Raw genomic sequence first — 16,985 nt, 5'->3', positions numbered from 1 at the left:
AAAATCCAGAAAATCACATTGTATGATTTTTAAGCAATTCATTTGCATTTTATTGCATGACATAAGTATTTGATACATCAGAAAAGCAGAACTTAATATTTGGTACAGAAACCTTTGTTTACAATTACAGAGATCATACGTTTCCTGTAGTTCTTGACCAGGTTTGCACACACTGCAGCAGGGATTTTGGCCCACTCCTCCATACAGACCTTCTCCAGATCCTTCAGGATTTGGGGCTGTCGCTGGGAAATACAGACTTTCAGCTCCCTCCAAAGATTTTCTATTGGGTTCAGGTCTGGAGACTGGCTAGGCCACTCCAGGACCTTGAGATGCTTCTTACGGAGCCACTCCTTAGTTGCCCTGGCTGTGTGTTTCGAGTCGTTGTCATGCTGGAAGACCCAGCCACGACCCATCTTCAATGCTCTTACTGAGGGAAGGAGGTTGTTGGCCAAAATCTCGTGATACATGGCCCCATCCATCCTCCCCTCAATACGTTGTAGTCGTCCCCTTTGCAGAAAAGCATCCCCAAAGAATTATGTTTCCACCTCCATGCTTCACGGTTGGGATGGTGTTCTTGGGATTGTACTCATCCTTCTTCTTCCTCCAAACATGGCGAGTGGAGTTCAGACCAAAAAGCTCTACTTCTGTCTCATCAGACCACATGACCTTCTCCCATTCCTCCTCTGGATCATCCAGATGGTCATTGGCAAACTTCAGACGGGCATGGACATGGCTTGAGCAGGGGGAACTTGCGGCGTAGTGTGTTACTAATGGTTTTCTTTGAGACTGTGGTCCCAGCTCTCTTCAGGTCATTGACCAGGTCCTGCCGTGTAGTTCTGGGCTGATCCCTCACCTTCCTCATGATCATTGATGCCCCACGAGGTGAGATCTTGCACAGAGCCCCAGACCGAGGGTGATTGACCGTCATCTTGAACTTCTTCCATTTTCTAAGAATTGCGCCAACAATTGTTGCCTTCTCACCAAGCTGCTTGCCTATGCCTTGTGCAGGTCTACAATTTACAACTTACACAGCTCTCTGGTCTTGGCCATTGTAGAGAAGTTGGAGTCTGTTTGATTGAGTGTATGGACAGGTGTCTTTTATACAGGTAACGAGTTCAAACAGGTGCAGTTAATACAGGTAATGAGTGGAGAACAGAAGGGCTTCTTAAAGAAAAACAAACAGGTCTGTGAGAGACGGAATTCTTATGTGGTTGGTAGGTGATCTCACAGGTGAAGTGTACCTATGATAAAAATTACAGACTTCAACATGCTTTGTAAGTAGGAAAACCTGCAAAATTGTATACATATATACACACACATACAGTGGATATAAAAAGTCTACCCACCCCTGTTAAAATGTCAGGTTCTTGTGATGTAAAAGAATGAGACAAAGATAAATCATGTCAGAACTTTTTCCATGTTTAATGTGACCTATAACGGTAACAATTAAATTGAAAAACAAACTGAAATATTTTAGAGAAAGAAAACACAGCCATTTATGTCTAAACCGCTGGCAACAAAAGTGAGTACACCCCTAAATGAAAATGTCCAAACATTGTGTTGTCACATGAAAAGATATAATCAAATATTGACAAAAATGTGAGGGGTGTACTCACTTTTGTGAGATACTGTATATATATATATATTTATATACTTTCACAAAAGAAAATAACATAAGCAAGTTAATTCCCAGTTCATTCAAAACCAGGATGGGTTTTATCTTTCGTTTGGTCCTTGGCAGAGTGTGGTGGTGGACATTAACACGGGTATACACTTCACACATCGTAACAGAGCGTATGTACACATTTTATATATATACAGCTCCGTAAAAAATGAAGAGACCACAGGACCTTTTTCTTTCCTTTCCAAAAAAAGCTTTCAGTATGCAGTGGCCTTTTATATGAATCAACCGGGAGATGTGGAAAGAGAGAAGTTGACGTAGCAGCCTCGTCTTTGCTTTTGCTTATTTTATTTTCTTTGGTGAAAGTGACAAGGGCTTTCAATGACACACTTGGTTGTTGTGGTGACCCACCCAGTTCTCATTAAAAAAGTCAGTTGAAGCCTTTCAGATGTTGACTTCAATGAGATTACATGATGTAATAAGGGCCAATGTCAAGCCCACAGCCAGGTGTCATTGAAAGATGACTTCACCTTGTGTGCGTTTGTGATCCAGGTGTTTGTGTTCCGAGTATATGTGAGGACCTGATATCCCGACAAACCTATGAAACCTGACATATTATTCCCACAAGGTTTTTAATGTCAAAGTGGAAAGAAAATCTACAAATTGTTCTAAATTAATTACAAATGCAAAACAGAAAGTAATTGATTGCATAAGTATTCACTCCTCAATAAATATTTGATGGAGGCACCTTTGGCAACAGTTAAAGCCGTGAGTCCATTTGGAGAAGCAGCTATGCAAATCTGGACACAGCAATTTTTGCTCAATCAAACTAAATGTTTAATTATTTCCATTTCTCAATTGGATTGAAGTTGAGGTTTTGACAGGGCCTGTCCAGGACTATGTTTTTAAGGCACTCCAATGTGGCTTTGTCGTTATGCTTGGGGTCACTGTCCTGCTGAAAGATGAATCTTCTCTTGCAGATTTCAGCAGGTTTTCTTCCAGGATTTCACTTTGCTGCATCCATTTTGCCATTTTGCTCAGCTGTGGAAGATTGTACATTTTAAAGTTTTTGAGGACGGCCTGTTCTGCACAGATTCATTGTTGTGCCATATTCTCTCCATCTCTTATTAATATTAGACGTTACTGTGGTCTGCGAGCTATTCAATGCCTTGCAAATGTTGTTATACCCTACCCCTGATTGGTGCTTTTGAAGAATCTAATTCCAGATTTGCCTCCTTCGTCTTCATAATGTAGGTTTTGTTAGGAAGGATTCAAACCAACCGTGGAACCACCTAGAGACTGGTGGATTTAACCTGAGATCATGTGAAACACCTTAACGACACACAGGTGGACTCAATTTAACTTATTATGTAACTTCTAAAGACAATTGGTTGTACCACTGCGTTCAGGTATGGCATTGCAAATGAGGGAATACCTATACAATCAATAATTTTCGGTATTATATTTAGTATTAATTTAGAACAATTTGCTGATTTTATTTTGCACTTTGGCAAAAATACCTTTATTTCTATTGATCAGTTGTAATACAATTAGATGTGGAAAAGTCCAAAGGGGTTGAATACTTTAGAGAGCCACTGTATAGTTTGGTTTAGTGTTAGAATTTGGGTTAGTTTCCGGTTTAGGCATTATGATTTGGGGTTCAGAATTAGGTGAGTTTAAGTTAAGGCAAAAGGTTTGGGAGTTGAGATAAGGGTTAAGGGTTAGTCAACATCGATATCCAGTTTTCTACACCGCACAAGGAGCGAAAAAAACAAGTTTCTGTGTATATGAGTGAGACGCTATGACTTAAATATGGGACTGGAGGACATGATCATTATTATATAAAGTGGGTTTATTTTATGTTATGTGTGTACATTACTTAGTGCAGTAGCTTGAGGGAGGCTTCTAGCTAGCTGTCGAAATGAAATGTAAATGAAATACTTGGGTTTTGAATGGAAACGGGGACTTGGCTGTGCCTCTGCTGATGATAAGCTATTTCTTGGCCAGTGCATTGTTGTCTCCCTAAAGGCGTATGAAGATTATTCAGGGCTTTTGTCACTTTATCCTCCCCTTTTTAGAAACCGTTTACAAGCCTGTATCGACACCATATTGTTAGGCTCAGATTTTTTTTAAATTTATTATTAAAAAAATTGTCCTTTGTCTTCTGTTGCCATGACCCAGTGGTTTTTCTGAGGCAGTTGACAATTTGATACGGTTATGCTGTAAAGAGAAAAGCTCTGCTCTACCACTGCTGCCTCCGGCAATATCGCTCAGCGGTCCTGAACCAGATGACCAGATATATCTTTCTCTAGTTTAAACAAGTTACATTTTATTTGAGCTGACAGATGTTTAGCATAGTGGTTAGGAGTGGATGCCTTGTTTCAATATTATCCTCTTGCCCTTGCTGTCATTTAACTCTTTGGGTCCTGTTTACTTAAGCCATTTTGTAAGGACTACAGAGTGCAATCTTGTTGTTTTGGACCAGCTCCCAACACTCTTCCTTCCTTCTCCAAGTGTTGAGGAGGTATCTGCGTTTCCTCACCCTTCCTCGGAGGGAGATTAGGTTCATACTTTGGATTTCTGGCCCGTGGTCTTGTCTCATGACCCTCTCTCCGCCCGTCATCTTCACACAGGAGATGTGGGCCTTAGGAGGGTTCATAAAAGTCTAATAGTCTATAATATCTCTCAAAATAATGATTCTATATATACACGATGTGTGAGGATTTTGGTTCCATCATACCGTGTGAGGTGCCAGTTTCAGAACTAATCGCTAATGCATGACTTCAGTGGGAAAGGGAATTCCCCACCCACTACAGGTGAAAGTGTTCTTTATAGTGTATGTTCTTTCTCCCTTCTAGAGTCCGGCCTGGTAGCCAGCAGTTTGTCCTGAAGCCCAAGTACTACCACACACACACCACACACACCCAGACGCACGTCCAACACCAGCCTGACAGACCCATTCCCCTGGGTGAGTAGACCTCCTTCAGTGCCCCACGTCCTTTAATTGTGGATTAACTCTATAGAAACACATTCCTCCATTAAAGATGGTTAGCGACTAGAATTGTCTGCCCGCAGATACAAATCTTTGATCTCAGTCAGCGAGTATTTGTGAAGCGATTATTGAGTCAGAAATGTTCCATCTCTTTACCAGCCATTGGTTATGTAGTAGTACGCAAAGTATTCAGAAACTTAAAATGTTTGATTTCACAATTTAACTGCATTTGTTTCTATAATAGTGCCTTTTGCTGAGTATTTCGATTCCTCAGCTCTCCCTGCTTGTCAGGTCCTGGGCGGAGACTAGGGACAACTGGTATCAGGGCCTGGGAAGTTCTGTGACAGGGTGACAGTGTCTCACTTGGCTCTCTTCTCATTGGGCAGACCGCACTGCATGACACCAGCTAGTGTCAGCTGATCCAGCTGAGCCAATTACACCGGCTTGTTTGTTGTTTAACAGCTGGAGTCTGATCAAGCAGACCATTAATCACTGTCAAACAGACACAATAGCTCTGCTTAAGTTAGGTCAGTCTATCATTATTTTAACATGGGATTTGCGCTGTACCCATTTCTCACATTATAGGAGCCTGTAGTGGCCGACTCCCCCCACAGTTTAAGTATTCCGTGAAAGTTGGTGCAAAGGAAACGTTATTTTTGAATTTAGAGACAGATTGGTTATGGTTATTGGAGATTTAGATAATGTTGAAATTGAGAACAAGATGTACATCCTTAGATGAGGATCTCCCTTATATCACCTGCCTAGCTGCAAGTCAAAGAAGTGACTGCATGTGAAATACATTTTCTTACTCTTCCCTGGTGGGTTGTGTTTTTTGGGAAATGGCACAAGGGAAGCTAGAGCCTTTTTTCATTGTTTACTTTCAGTATTTAGTAGGTTTTACTCTATGTGGTGACTGGGTTGCGTAGTGGTCAAGAGTGTTGGACAGTAAACTGAAGGTTGCTTCTTCTAATCCTAGAGACTCAAGATGAAAAACACTGTCATTTTGTCCCTGACCTATACAGCTAGCCCTAATTGCTCCCTGGTTGTTGAATGTGTTGATACTGTAGCATACTTTCATAGTAAATTAGCTGTAAAAGGAGATTTTTTTTATATATGATACATATGTACATATAATGTATAACATTTGAGTTGTTATACAACCCCTCTGCCGTGGAAGACCACAATTTACACAGATGAAAGAAATTGCCCAGTTGAGGAGACAATAATCTTACCTTTAGCCTCCACCTCTCAACCAGTCTCACAAAGTTACTCTCACATTTTCTGGATACAAAATGTTGTAGGATCAGCGTCAGGCTGTTAATCTGAAAGAAGTTACTGATAAATCAATGCAAACACATAGCTTCAAAGAAAGGTACAGAACACTATACAACTGTTTGGATATCCCAAGTGAGTGCAATTGGATCAATAATCTGAAATTGGAAGACACATTACACCACCAAGGCTCTGTCAAGAAAAGACTGTCCCTCAAAACTCAGCACTCAAACACAGTGCCTTGTGAGAGAAGCCCCAGAGAGGCCAACAACCACTTTGAAGAAGCTACAGAGTTCAGTGTCTGGGAGTGGAATAATGGTGCACCAGTCAACCAAATCAAAAGCTCTGCATTTAAAATGACCTGTATTGAAGGGTAGCCCGAAAGAAGCCATTACTCAAAAGTACTGTATGTAAGCATGAGAGTGACCCAGCGACGATGTGGATTTATTTTTTTTTTATAGTGAGATAAGACCAAGAGAGAGTTTTTTGTCTAAAATTCAAAACGCTGCCTGTGGCCCCAGCACTTCCCATGACTTATCACACATCATCCCTACCGTGTAATAGGGTGGTGGCAGCATCATGCTGTGAGGATACCTCTCACCAACAGGGACTTGAAAGAAGAATGGATAAGTCTACTAAAACAAATTAACTTGGGAGGAAATTCACCTTTCAGCTGAACAATGTTCTCTAGCACAAGACCAAAGCAGCATTGGAGTGTCTCAAGAACAAAAAGGTGAATGTCCTACAGTGGCCCAATCAAAGAACTGAAGTTGGTAAATACTTCACCAACACACTGTTATTGCAGCATATGGTGCCTCTTCTGAATATTTGTGTGTAATAGTTTAATACTCGTGCAAGCAACATACTGTATTTCCGTTTTTGGCTTACAAATATTTACCATTTTAAGTCAATGTCACCATTCGATAATTGATTTTGTTTCAGTGTGTTAAAGTAAAATATCAAACAGAATTACATTTCAATGTACCATTTGTAATTCAGTAATATGAGAGAATTGTTCAGAGATTTGAATACTTTAAATGCATTATACAGTTTTATAAAATTTAATAGAAGATGTGTGTATATATAAAAACACATAAAATACACAAACAGGTCCACATCTGCTGTAATGCTGTTAACTTATGGGGAATGCTGAGCTTCAAGTTGGGCAGCCCCAGTGGTAAAGGCATAAAGAGTTAAACATTGCCTGCTGCTTGGCGCTGTCTAAAATGAATTATTAGCCTCATTTTCAGAGGGCAATTTCAGATAAAAGCCGCAAGAGAGTGGGGGTAGAAAATGAAATGACAGAGCAAGGCGATAAACTGTGTCATCCAACAGAGGAACCCTCAATTGCTGAAACAACAAGTGCCACCGACGGATATGAATGGTACAGGCTGAGCTTCAGTTTGCTCTTATCAGCTCCCACTAAAGTTCCCCCACTGAATAGCCTCGCTGCGTTCACCATGGAAGACACATTACCTGACATTTACGCTTTACAATGGGGTGCGCCCAGTTAAACGGCTTCTGAAAGTGAGACCCATGAATAGCGTAAGGCTTGGGGGTGGCTTCATCTTACTGTATATTTAAGGTTATTCATCTGCTATGCTGTACACCTAGGTATACAGTTCTGTGTTGGCCGTGTGTATACATCTTTTAACCGCCTGTTAGACTTCCCAGTGGATGTCTGCTTAGGTTAGGATGGGTTGATGAATTTGCTGACCTGAAAGTGAATGGCTCCAAGATGGTCTCCCCAGACAGTCTCTGTGCTATTAGTGGAGGAGTCTACAGACACAACAGTCTTCCTCCCACTCCCCTCTGGGGCGCTTGTGGCCGCAGTCCTCAGGAAGCCCCAGCCCAGCCACACAGCTACAAATAAACCCAGTCCACTTTGATAGAGCTCCAGTGTGGGATCGGCATGTCCAGACATCAGAGAGAGACGATAGGGAGAGACAGAGAGGGAAAAAAAGCAACCCAGAACACAACACAAAGCTTTTCTCCATCCCAGGAAACACTTGCAGCACATACGCACGTCACTAAGTCTTGGGGTACCCTGTTGCCCAGGCACGTCATTGTGGACCTCCTCTCAAGTCTTGGGGTACCCCGTTGCCCAGGCACGTCACTGTGGACCTCCTCTCAAGTCTTGGGGTACCCCGTTGCCCAGGGACGTCACTGTGGACCTCCTCTCAAGTCTTGGGGTACCCCGTTGCCCAGGCACGTCACTGTGGACCTCCTCTCAAGTCTTGGGGTACCCCGTTGCCCAGGCACGTCACTGTGGACCTCCTCTCAAGTCTTGGGGTACCCCGTTGCCCAGGCACGTCACTGTGGACCTCCTCTCAAGTCTTGGGGTACCCCGTTGCCCAGGCACGTCACTGTGGACCTCCTCTCAAGTCTTGGGGTACCTCGTTGCCCAGGCACGTCACTGTTGGTTTTAGCCCAGTGTGCAGTGGTGTTGGTACGCTGCCTGCTGAAGAAGACAGGGGAGAATGTTTGTGCTCTTAAATCGCCGGGCCCGCCGTTTCTCTGTCAGCCCTGTCCCACGCGACAGACGGCCTGTCAGAAGCCAGCTGTGGTGCCGTGTCTGGGAAAGCCATTCTCCCCACCAGCCCTCGGCTCTCCTACACAGACAGGCAAATTAGGCCCCTGCACTCTCTGTCGCACAGAAAGGCACCGCTTTGGCCTCTGAGGCTGCCGTCCTTCCCTACCATATGGGGACACACTGAACCCCCGGAGGTCCAGCAGACGAAGCCCTTCAAGCAGATGTGTGTTCTCCTGTCTAGTCTGTGTGTTCTCCTGTCTAGCCTGTGTGTTCTACTGTCTAGCCCATGTGTTCTCCTATCTAGCCCGTGTGTTCTCCTGTCTAGCTTGTGTGTTCTCCTGTCTAGCCCGTGTGTTCTCCTGTCTAGCCCGTGTGTTCTCCTGTCTAGCCTGTGTGTTCTCCTGTCTAGCCCGTGTGTTCTCCTGTCTAGCCTGTGTGTTCTCCTATCTAGCCCGTGTGTTCTCCTGTCTAGCCCGGGTGTTCTCCTGTCTAGCCCGTGTGTTCTCCTATCTAGCCCGTGTGTTCTCCTGTCTAGCCCGTGTGTTCTCCTGTCTAGCCCGTGTGTTCTCCTGTCTAGCCCGTGTGATCTCCTGTCTAGCCCGTGTGTTCTCCTGTCTAGCCCGTGTGTTCTCCTGTCTAGCCCGTGTGTTCTCCTGTCTGGCCCGTGTGTTTCCCGGCCCCCTCCTCCGATGAGCTCCTGCGTCCTCCCTGCTGATTGATGTCTGTGTTTTGTATGAGACGCTCCTCCAGCTCCTCTCTCCATATGCTCCACAGAGCTGGGAGTCTGCTGTGCTGCGTCAAGGACTTGCCTGCGCACACTTCTGGAGGCAAAGGAGAGATGGAGGGAGGGGACGCTGAAGGGGTATGAAGGCGGACGTGTTTTATCACTGCTGACGCCTGGGACTCTTGTGCTCCAGGCTGTGTTGGTGTAGTTAAGGCTTTTGTTGAACATATTGAAGGGAGAGAACTGTCAGAAAGGCATTGCCCTCTGTAGGTCTCCATTTTGAATGAGATGTCTTTCCAAGGTCTCTCCCAAGTCTAAGTCTCAATGCCTCCTGTCAGCGTTGATACCCTGGCCTTCACTCAACTGACGCCACCGCGGGAGCAACTTAAGCACCCAGAAACCCAAGAACATTCAGTAAAGAGCTACGAACTACTGGGTGGTGCTGACTGAATGAATCCTCAGACCCTGGGGAGAAGACGCGGGTATGGCGCGATTAGGTGATGGAGGAAAACCAACGTAATACGCCGTATGCCAGAGCCTGAGGGCAGAGAGACTGAACCCTGTGTTAGGTGATGTCTTAAAAGAGATGCTCCTCTTGCCCAACCGAGCAGTTTGGAGCGATTGCGTAGAATAGCAGACACAGAAAGCTATCGTGTGATGCGGGACATTAAACTGCAGGTAAAGACTGTAGGAACTTTCAGCAGGCAAAAGCAGTTTGATGGAGAGGTTGATGGCTTGTGTGTATAGACCCCTAATAGGAGCCATGGGCTTAGTGGAGCCTGATATGTCTATTGGGTCTTAAAGGAGCCGAGCAGGTTGTTAATGCAGATCGTTTCCCCCATCATCCCAACCATGCCAGACTCAATCAGACCGAGGCCTGCTTGCAAATGCTGGCTCTCCTTCCTTCTGCTTGAAAATGACATTTTTCAAAATAGACTTTGTAAATGTCTTTAAGATACAGTGTCTGTTACCTGTATCATGCCAGCCTGGCTCGGGTTTAAAACCAACTGTATATTTGTCTTTGGCGTCTAACTACTTCCCATTAGTTCCTCTTTATATCTACATCTTTTTTCACCTTATAGCAAATATTTAGGGAGCCCAAAGCCTCTGATCCAGTGGTTTTGCCTGCTCTCTGGTTTAGAGAAAAATCTCTCCCTCTCCTCCTTTGGCCGTGGTCCCTGTGTCTCGGCTCTGTCTGGGGTGAACAGCTGACAGCCGCAGACGAAACGTTGAGCTCAGGAGTCTGGGGTTTGGGAAAAGTTTTGAGGGGTGGGGGGGGGGGGGGGTAAAGCCAGGACGTAGAGGGAGATGTTAGTTGCAAGGAAAAGGGAGAAGTGCAATGGACAAAAATAGGAAGTGGTGCTGAGGAACTGTCTATAGAGACTTGTGTCTCTGGATACACTAAAGTAGAAGGGGGAAAGTTGGAGGGTAGTCTGGTAAAGGGATGCGGTTGACCCAGGACAGATGTTTGTGGTCAAAACTCTTCTCTCTGTCTTGCTAGACTCCTTCTCTCTCTATCTCACTCACCCACTCCGTCCGTCTGTCTGTCTGTCTGTCTGTCTTGAGGGCTGGGTTTGGTATTGAGGGGAAGGCAGAGTATCGGATAGGAAGAGGATGGGCGGTTAGACTGGTTTTTATCTCAGTACAGTGGGCACTTCATCACTTAATCCATCCGTCCAGAGAGAGACAGAGGAGGGGATCTCAGGAGGATACAAAGCAAAGCGTTTTGGAAGAGGTTTCTTTCAGACAACGACGCCAAATTCGCTAGGTAGGAGACTAGAGAGAGAGAGAAAGTGAGAAGGAAAAAGCAGAAGAGAGGGAGGGAGGGGGAAAGTGAGAAGCCAGGGCCGACTAGGCTGCTATGCCCACGCTTTGCAATAAAGCATGGCATTGTGATCTGCCAATACGCACCTCTCAGGGAACTTGACTGTTGATGAAGAATTGGAGTGTATCCCAGAGTTTTGTTTGCTGAGCTCTCTCGCCGATTTTTTCTCATTCCCTCCTCATGTTTCAGAGACGCCACCGGATTTAGGAGCAGTAGGAGAGAGAAAAAGGAAAGAGAAAGACACCAGAGTATATGTGAATAGAGACGACAACAGTCCTGTCAGTTATTGTCTTGACTGAATCTCTTTGTCGGTGATTGTTCGTGACTGCTCACTCAAGGTACTATATTACCAACCAACCAATGGATACAAGACTGACTAGAACCTCCCTCCTCTCCCTCTTCGGTCTGCTGATGTGCTGTGCATCCCATACGGCAGTGGGGAACCACACGGGCCGTATCAAGGTGGTCTTCACACCCACGATCTGCAAGGTGACATGTGCAGGAGGCCGGTGCCAAAACAACTGTGAGCTGGGGAACACCACCACCATCATCAGTGAGAACGGCCACGCCACTGACACGCTCACTGCCCCTAACTTCAGAGTAGGTAAGTGATCTCTGATCAGTCTTATCAGTGCCCCTCTCCGTCAGCTACCGTCCTGCTCTCATCCTATGTGGTGGCTGCCTTGTGTCTGGTGCATCATGGGAGAGAAGCCCTCCGATTGTAAGTTGGTTATTATGCTGTGTCTGTTTATCTGTGTGTGTTTGTGTCTGTATGTGACACACTGTGGATGTGTCTGACTATTTTGATAATTCTTCCACTGCATTTTCCTTCATGGAACAGAATATAGTCACGCATCTGACTGACCTTATATAGAATACCAGTGTGACAGCATTACAGTAGCACAGGAGGTGGGTGTTCCTAATGTGTTGCACAGACCCTGGAACACCTGCCCCCATCCTTATTAGGAGCCTGCTGCTGTCTCCGTGTCCTGACGTAGACCTGTGGGAAGACCCAAACAGGATGAATTCCAGTCTGACTCAGCATCAACCACAGATATGAGAGTTCTCACTCTGCTTCCTGCGGCCCATGGTTACCGGGGCAATACCGTAGCGTCAACACCCTGATGCATATCGTACATTTGGGCGTTGCTGAGCGGGTCAAAAATAATAATTTGAAACTCTTTACTGTGTATTGTGTTACTCAACTCGGTTCGAGATCCATGTGTGGCGGCATCTCACGTCAGCCTGGCGATATCACGTTGTGATTTGCAGGCAAGTTCATCAAATTGTCATTTGCAGCTTTGTTTAACTCCACAGCCTAAGGCATTGCTCGGTCTGTGTGACTGCCTCTTTAAATGGGAGCACCTGGCGTGGCACCAGCCTAATGTACCTGTCCAGGCATGCAGTCTCTCCCAGGCTGCCTCTTCCCTCCGTGCTCAGGGCCAAAACAGCTAAGAAGTAGCACAAGCTAGAGCCTTAAGAGAAAGTACAGTTTTATTTTCGGTGTGCAGTCCGGTCTCCAGCAGCAGTGAAAGAATGCGTCCCACGTTTGTTTGCCTTGATAGAATACGTTTGCCATGCCTGAGTGAATAAAGAGTGTTACTTCATGATAAGAGAAGCAGGGATCTGTCTCAGCTTGTTACAGGGTGTTGGCCAATTAACACGCTTACCAAGCCTTTAACAAGCTTAAGTTGTTTTGTGATTTGTGACTCATTTATCCAGGGCGAGGTGCAACTGTATTTTTTACCCACAAAACACAGCACTAAATGATACTCTGCTGCTGGAGGCTCTGCTAAGGAAAAATGTACTTTACAGTCCTGTGGAAAGGGGGTTGGATAATAGTGGTGGGTTGTACTGTTATTACCACATTTCGTGCAATTAAAACACAATACATCCATTGAGAATATGAATGGGAACGGTTTGGCGATGTGGGGAGGTGGTTGGGTTGGGGGAAACAAAGGCACTGAGATGAGAAAACCGTTTTATTTCAGCATCTGACTGATTTACAAGCAACAGCAGCCTCATTTTTCTCCACATTCCTTCTGGGCTGCTGTCCTGCCTAGTCAGCGCTCCGAGTTGGAAGGCCTGCTGGTTTGGGGCTGCCACAATACCCTCCGTTGCCTACGGAGACAGCCCTCCGCCTCTCTTGCTGCCCAACTCCGCTAGACATGCATCTGGAGAGAGAAGGACCCAGCTGCAAAGTTTAATAGTGTACAGTCTGCCGGCTTGCTGATTATAAAACAGTTTTGTTGGGTTTCCATATCAGCTCCTTACTGATAAGGCAACAGCGTTTCTCCCTCACTTTTTGAGTCCATCTCTCTCTTAATTCTCTCTTTCTTTTCGACCCGTCATCTCTCTATCTCTCTCTCTCTCTCTCTCTCTCTCTCTCTGTCACAATAGTCTAAGGAACCCTTTTAGAGTTTATCCATACCTCAGTGGTTTGTGTCAGACCCATACTTTCTGGCGTATTGGTCCCATGTGTGTGCAGGGCCTGTCCAAGTATTGTGAGCCTCCTGGATCAGTCCAGGCTTCCTTATTAAAGACGGCCATGACTGCCAGTTTATTTTGTGTGTCTGCTGCAAGCGGTTACCAACCTTTCCCGTTCTGCGGACCACCAAATCTGGACCACAGTCAGAAGCTCTTGAAGACCACCATTCACAGAGTCATGCAAATATATTTAACATAAAATATCTTGCAATTCAAATTTAGAGTAAACATTTTAAGTGAAAGTAGAACTGTAAATATCAGCCTCTAATTAGTATGATTATAAACAGTATAAATTATGAAAATGTAAAATTGACTGTAATAATACCAAGAAATGTTTCATTTACTTATTGCAGACCTCCTTGGACTACAAGTTGAATTCCACTGTTCTAGACAATATCATCACATTTAAGGTTAAACTGAATGGCTTTTTGAGAAAGATAACGGGATGTATTTTCAACATCCCTCTACCCCTCCACTTTATACTGGACCTGTAAAAAAAAATGGGTAAAGAAAGTAGCGGACTGATTCATCTAGGCTCTTGGGCCAGTTCTATTAACTTTGTAATTCCTCAGGTAACCTGTTCAGTTTTTAAAGAGGTGAGGAGGGTTGGAATGGAGGCGATCCCATTCCCTTTTCTTTTATGTCCTTGTTGACTTTGGGTGGAGGTAGTTGTCTGGAGGCCTATGTGTCTGGAGTCCTGTATGAGACTTGATTAATGAGCATTACACACTAATAGTGCGTTTTGGCTCTCACTGGGCCAAAAGAGTGTAATCAGGTGTTTGGTCAGTGCCTAATTGAAAGCATGTGAGGCTCGCGGGGAAAGGAAAAAAGTCTAAAATCTCACTCTCTCTGTCTGCCCTGTAAAAAGGTGAGTGCCAAATATTTAACCAAAACACTTCCAGTGAGTTTTAAAGGCTGCCCTTGCTCCCACGTACGCAATTTGTGGCCGGCCGATCATCTGGTGTTGCCTGTAGCTATAGAGGAAAGGGGGAGTCCAGCTGTTGCCAGTGGCGGAGCGTGCTGGGGAGTTTATGAGCTGGGCAGCTCCAGCCTTATATGGACCTGGAGATGGCTGGAGTCGACTACTCCTCTGGTAGCTGTCATTTCCTCCTTGTCAGATTTCATTAGCTTATAATCGCAGCACTGTCATTTTTTCCTCCCCCCCCCCCCCCACCCAAGTTTTTTTTTTTCTTCTTCTTAGTAGATCGTTTTTTTGTCATCCCTACCTGGCAGGCAAGAAAAAGTGGCCCTGTTTTTATAGTCTCAGTGGACGGGCTGCCTGTGGTGGTGGGGGCGATGGGGCCTTCTCCGGTTGCCAGATCCTGTACCCGCAGTAAACACCAGCCACTAGCCTCTCTCGTGAGTCTAGGGTTGCCTTGTCTGGGCCAACCTGTCTTGCTGCGCTAACCACTAAGTGGGATTCTTCTGTTAAGCGCCAGACTCCCTGTCTTAAAATCTCATTAGGCACCCAGGGGTTCTGCACGGCGCAGCTGACCCAGCCTCCTCTAATCACACTCCCCAAGCCTGCGGAGGGAGAACACAAGTCTGTGTTAATGAGCCTCCTCCAGGGATCCAGTCCTCTCTCTCTCTCTTTCACTTTCGGTCTCGTTCTCTACTCCAGGAAATGAGTCAGACTGGTTTGTGCATGTGTTTGATTCTTTTTGCATGAGTGTTTACCGTATTGAGTGTCTGCTTGTGTGTGTGTGTGTGTGTGTGTGTGTGTGTTTACAGCCCACCAGGTGAGAGAGTCTTTTTCTTTAGTGGTAGTTGGAGAAAACATATGGCGCGTATAAGATTCCGTAGGTCATTCTGTCTGACTCAGCTGATTGAATTCTGAGGCAGTAGAGATTACATGTCTGCAGTAAATTTAAGACCAAACCATTTACCCAGTATTACGGCAGTTTTGGCATTCACATCACTATTACCTGTAAACCTCAGAATAAATGAAATCTCTGAAAAACATTATCAGAAGTGAATTGGGTTTGATAAAGTTCAGTGTCGGTTCGAAAAAGTTTCATCAATTTTCCCTCCATTTGATGTTCTGCCACACAACAGCTTATTTCCTGCCCACAACCAGATAAGTAACCACTGTGGCATAGTGTGGTTAGTGGTGAAGGCAATGGGTTAACAGTAGACGCTACTAGATGGGTTGGTTTTGGGGGCTGATCACCCCCAGTAATCAGTCATGATATGGTACGATGATCTCATTAGCCTCTGTGAACCACAGCTGCGTCTTCTGGTTTGGCCATGACATCACCCTATGAGGGTTGGCGAGGAGAAGGGCAACCCTGATTTCAGTCAGCTAGAAGCAGTCGTAAGTTACTTATAAGGTTTGGCAATGTGCATGCATAACCCTCATCTGTAGAAACCAGAGGTGCAGGTCTGTGGTCAGGACAAATGACATGTCCCATTGTGCACATCCTTTATGATTTGGTTGTGGCTTCCACCAAACCAGTGATTATCATGCGTAGCTCTTACTCTGTTTACATTGCCATTTTTGCTACAAGTGTGGCAGTATTTTAAGAACCAGTCAGATTGGTACATATGGTGCCTTCAAAAAGGATTCAAACTCCTTCACTTTCTCCACATTTTATTGTGTTAATGACTGATTGTATAATTTACATATGATGTAATTGTAATATATATATATATATATATATATATATATATATATATTATTTGCCATCATGCTACACGCAATACTTACCAATGACAAATGGAATGGAAAAAATGGTTTCAGAAATGTGTGCAAGTGAAAATACAAAAGTATTCAGACCCTTTGTCATGACACTCCAAATTGAGCTCAGATTCATCCTGTGTCATTTGATCATCCTTGATGTGTCTAGAACCTGATTGGAGTCCACGTGTGGCCAATTCAATTGATTGGACATAATTTAGAAAGGAAAACAACTGTTTATATAGGATTGTGCACTTCTCAGTACATGTAAGAGCACAAACCAAGACATGAGGTCGAAGTCTCCATAGCCATTCAAATGATTATTGTGTTAAGGCATAGATCCAGGAACAGAGTGGGCTCCGTCATTGTAAAATTTGGAACCACAAAGACTCTTTGTAGAGCTGGCCATCTTGTCTACAGTAACTACCTCACTAGGCAAAACAGGCCTTGGTCAGGGAGGTGATTAAGAACACAATGGCACAAACAGAGCTTCAGAGTTTTTCTGCCGAGATGGGACCAGAAAAACTGCCAGAAGGACAACCATTTCTGCAGCATTCCATCATTCAGGCTTTTATGGTTGATTGGCTAGTTGGACGCCACTCTTGAGTAAAAAGCATATGCCGCCTGAAGGACTCTGAGAGCATGAGGAAAAATATTCTCTGGTCTAGCCAAACTCAAACTAGCCTGAGTGTCAAGCACTATGTCTGGTGAAAACACCTGCCTAATACCATCCCAAAAGTGGAGGATGGTGGGAGAATTATGATCAAGGGATGGTCTGCAGCGGTAGGGACTGAGAGACTGGTCAGGGTTGAGGGAAGAATGAACTGAGAAAAATACAGAGAGGTACTTAAAGA

At 44.8% G+C, this 16,985-nt stretch overlaps 1 protein-coding gene across 4 annotated transcripts in view; it reads left to right on the top strand.

The window, feature by feature from the left end:
• The window catches only part of ltbp1 (latent transforming growth factor beta binding protein 1), a 99,799-nt gene that overhangs the window by 23,503 nt on the left and 59,311 nt on the right, over positions 1–16,985 (top strand). For 3 of the 4 annotated variants that reach the window (XM_013134217.4, XM_020047407.3, XM_020047406.3), the window contains exons 4-5: positions 4,480–4,589; positions 11,404–11,571. In XM_013134217.4, the coding sequence (XP_012989671.2) occupies positions 4,480–4,589; positions 11,404–11,571 (278 nt within the window). The remainder of the gene's footprint in view (positions 1–4,479; positions 4,590–11,403; positions 11,572–16,985) is intronic. The other variant, XM_020047408.3, reaches the window with a different exon arrangement.

Source organism: Esox lucius, chromosome 6 (genome assembly GCF_011004845.1).
Source record: "Esox lucius isolate fEsoLuc1 chromosome 6, fEsoLuc1.pri, whole genome shotgun sequence".
NCBI classification, from domain to species: domain Eukaryota; kingdom Metazoa; phylum Chordata; class Actinopteri; order Esociformes; family Esocidae; genus Esox; species Esox lucius.
Note: the sequence above shows the minus strand (reverse complement) of the source record. Positions and strands in the feature narration are given on the sequence as shown.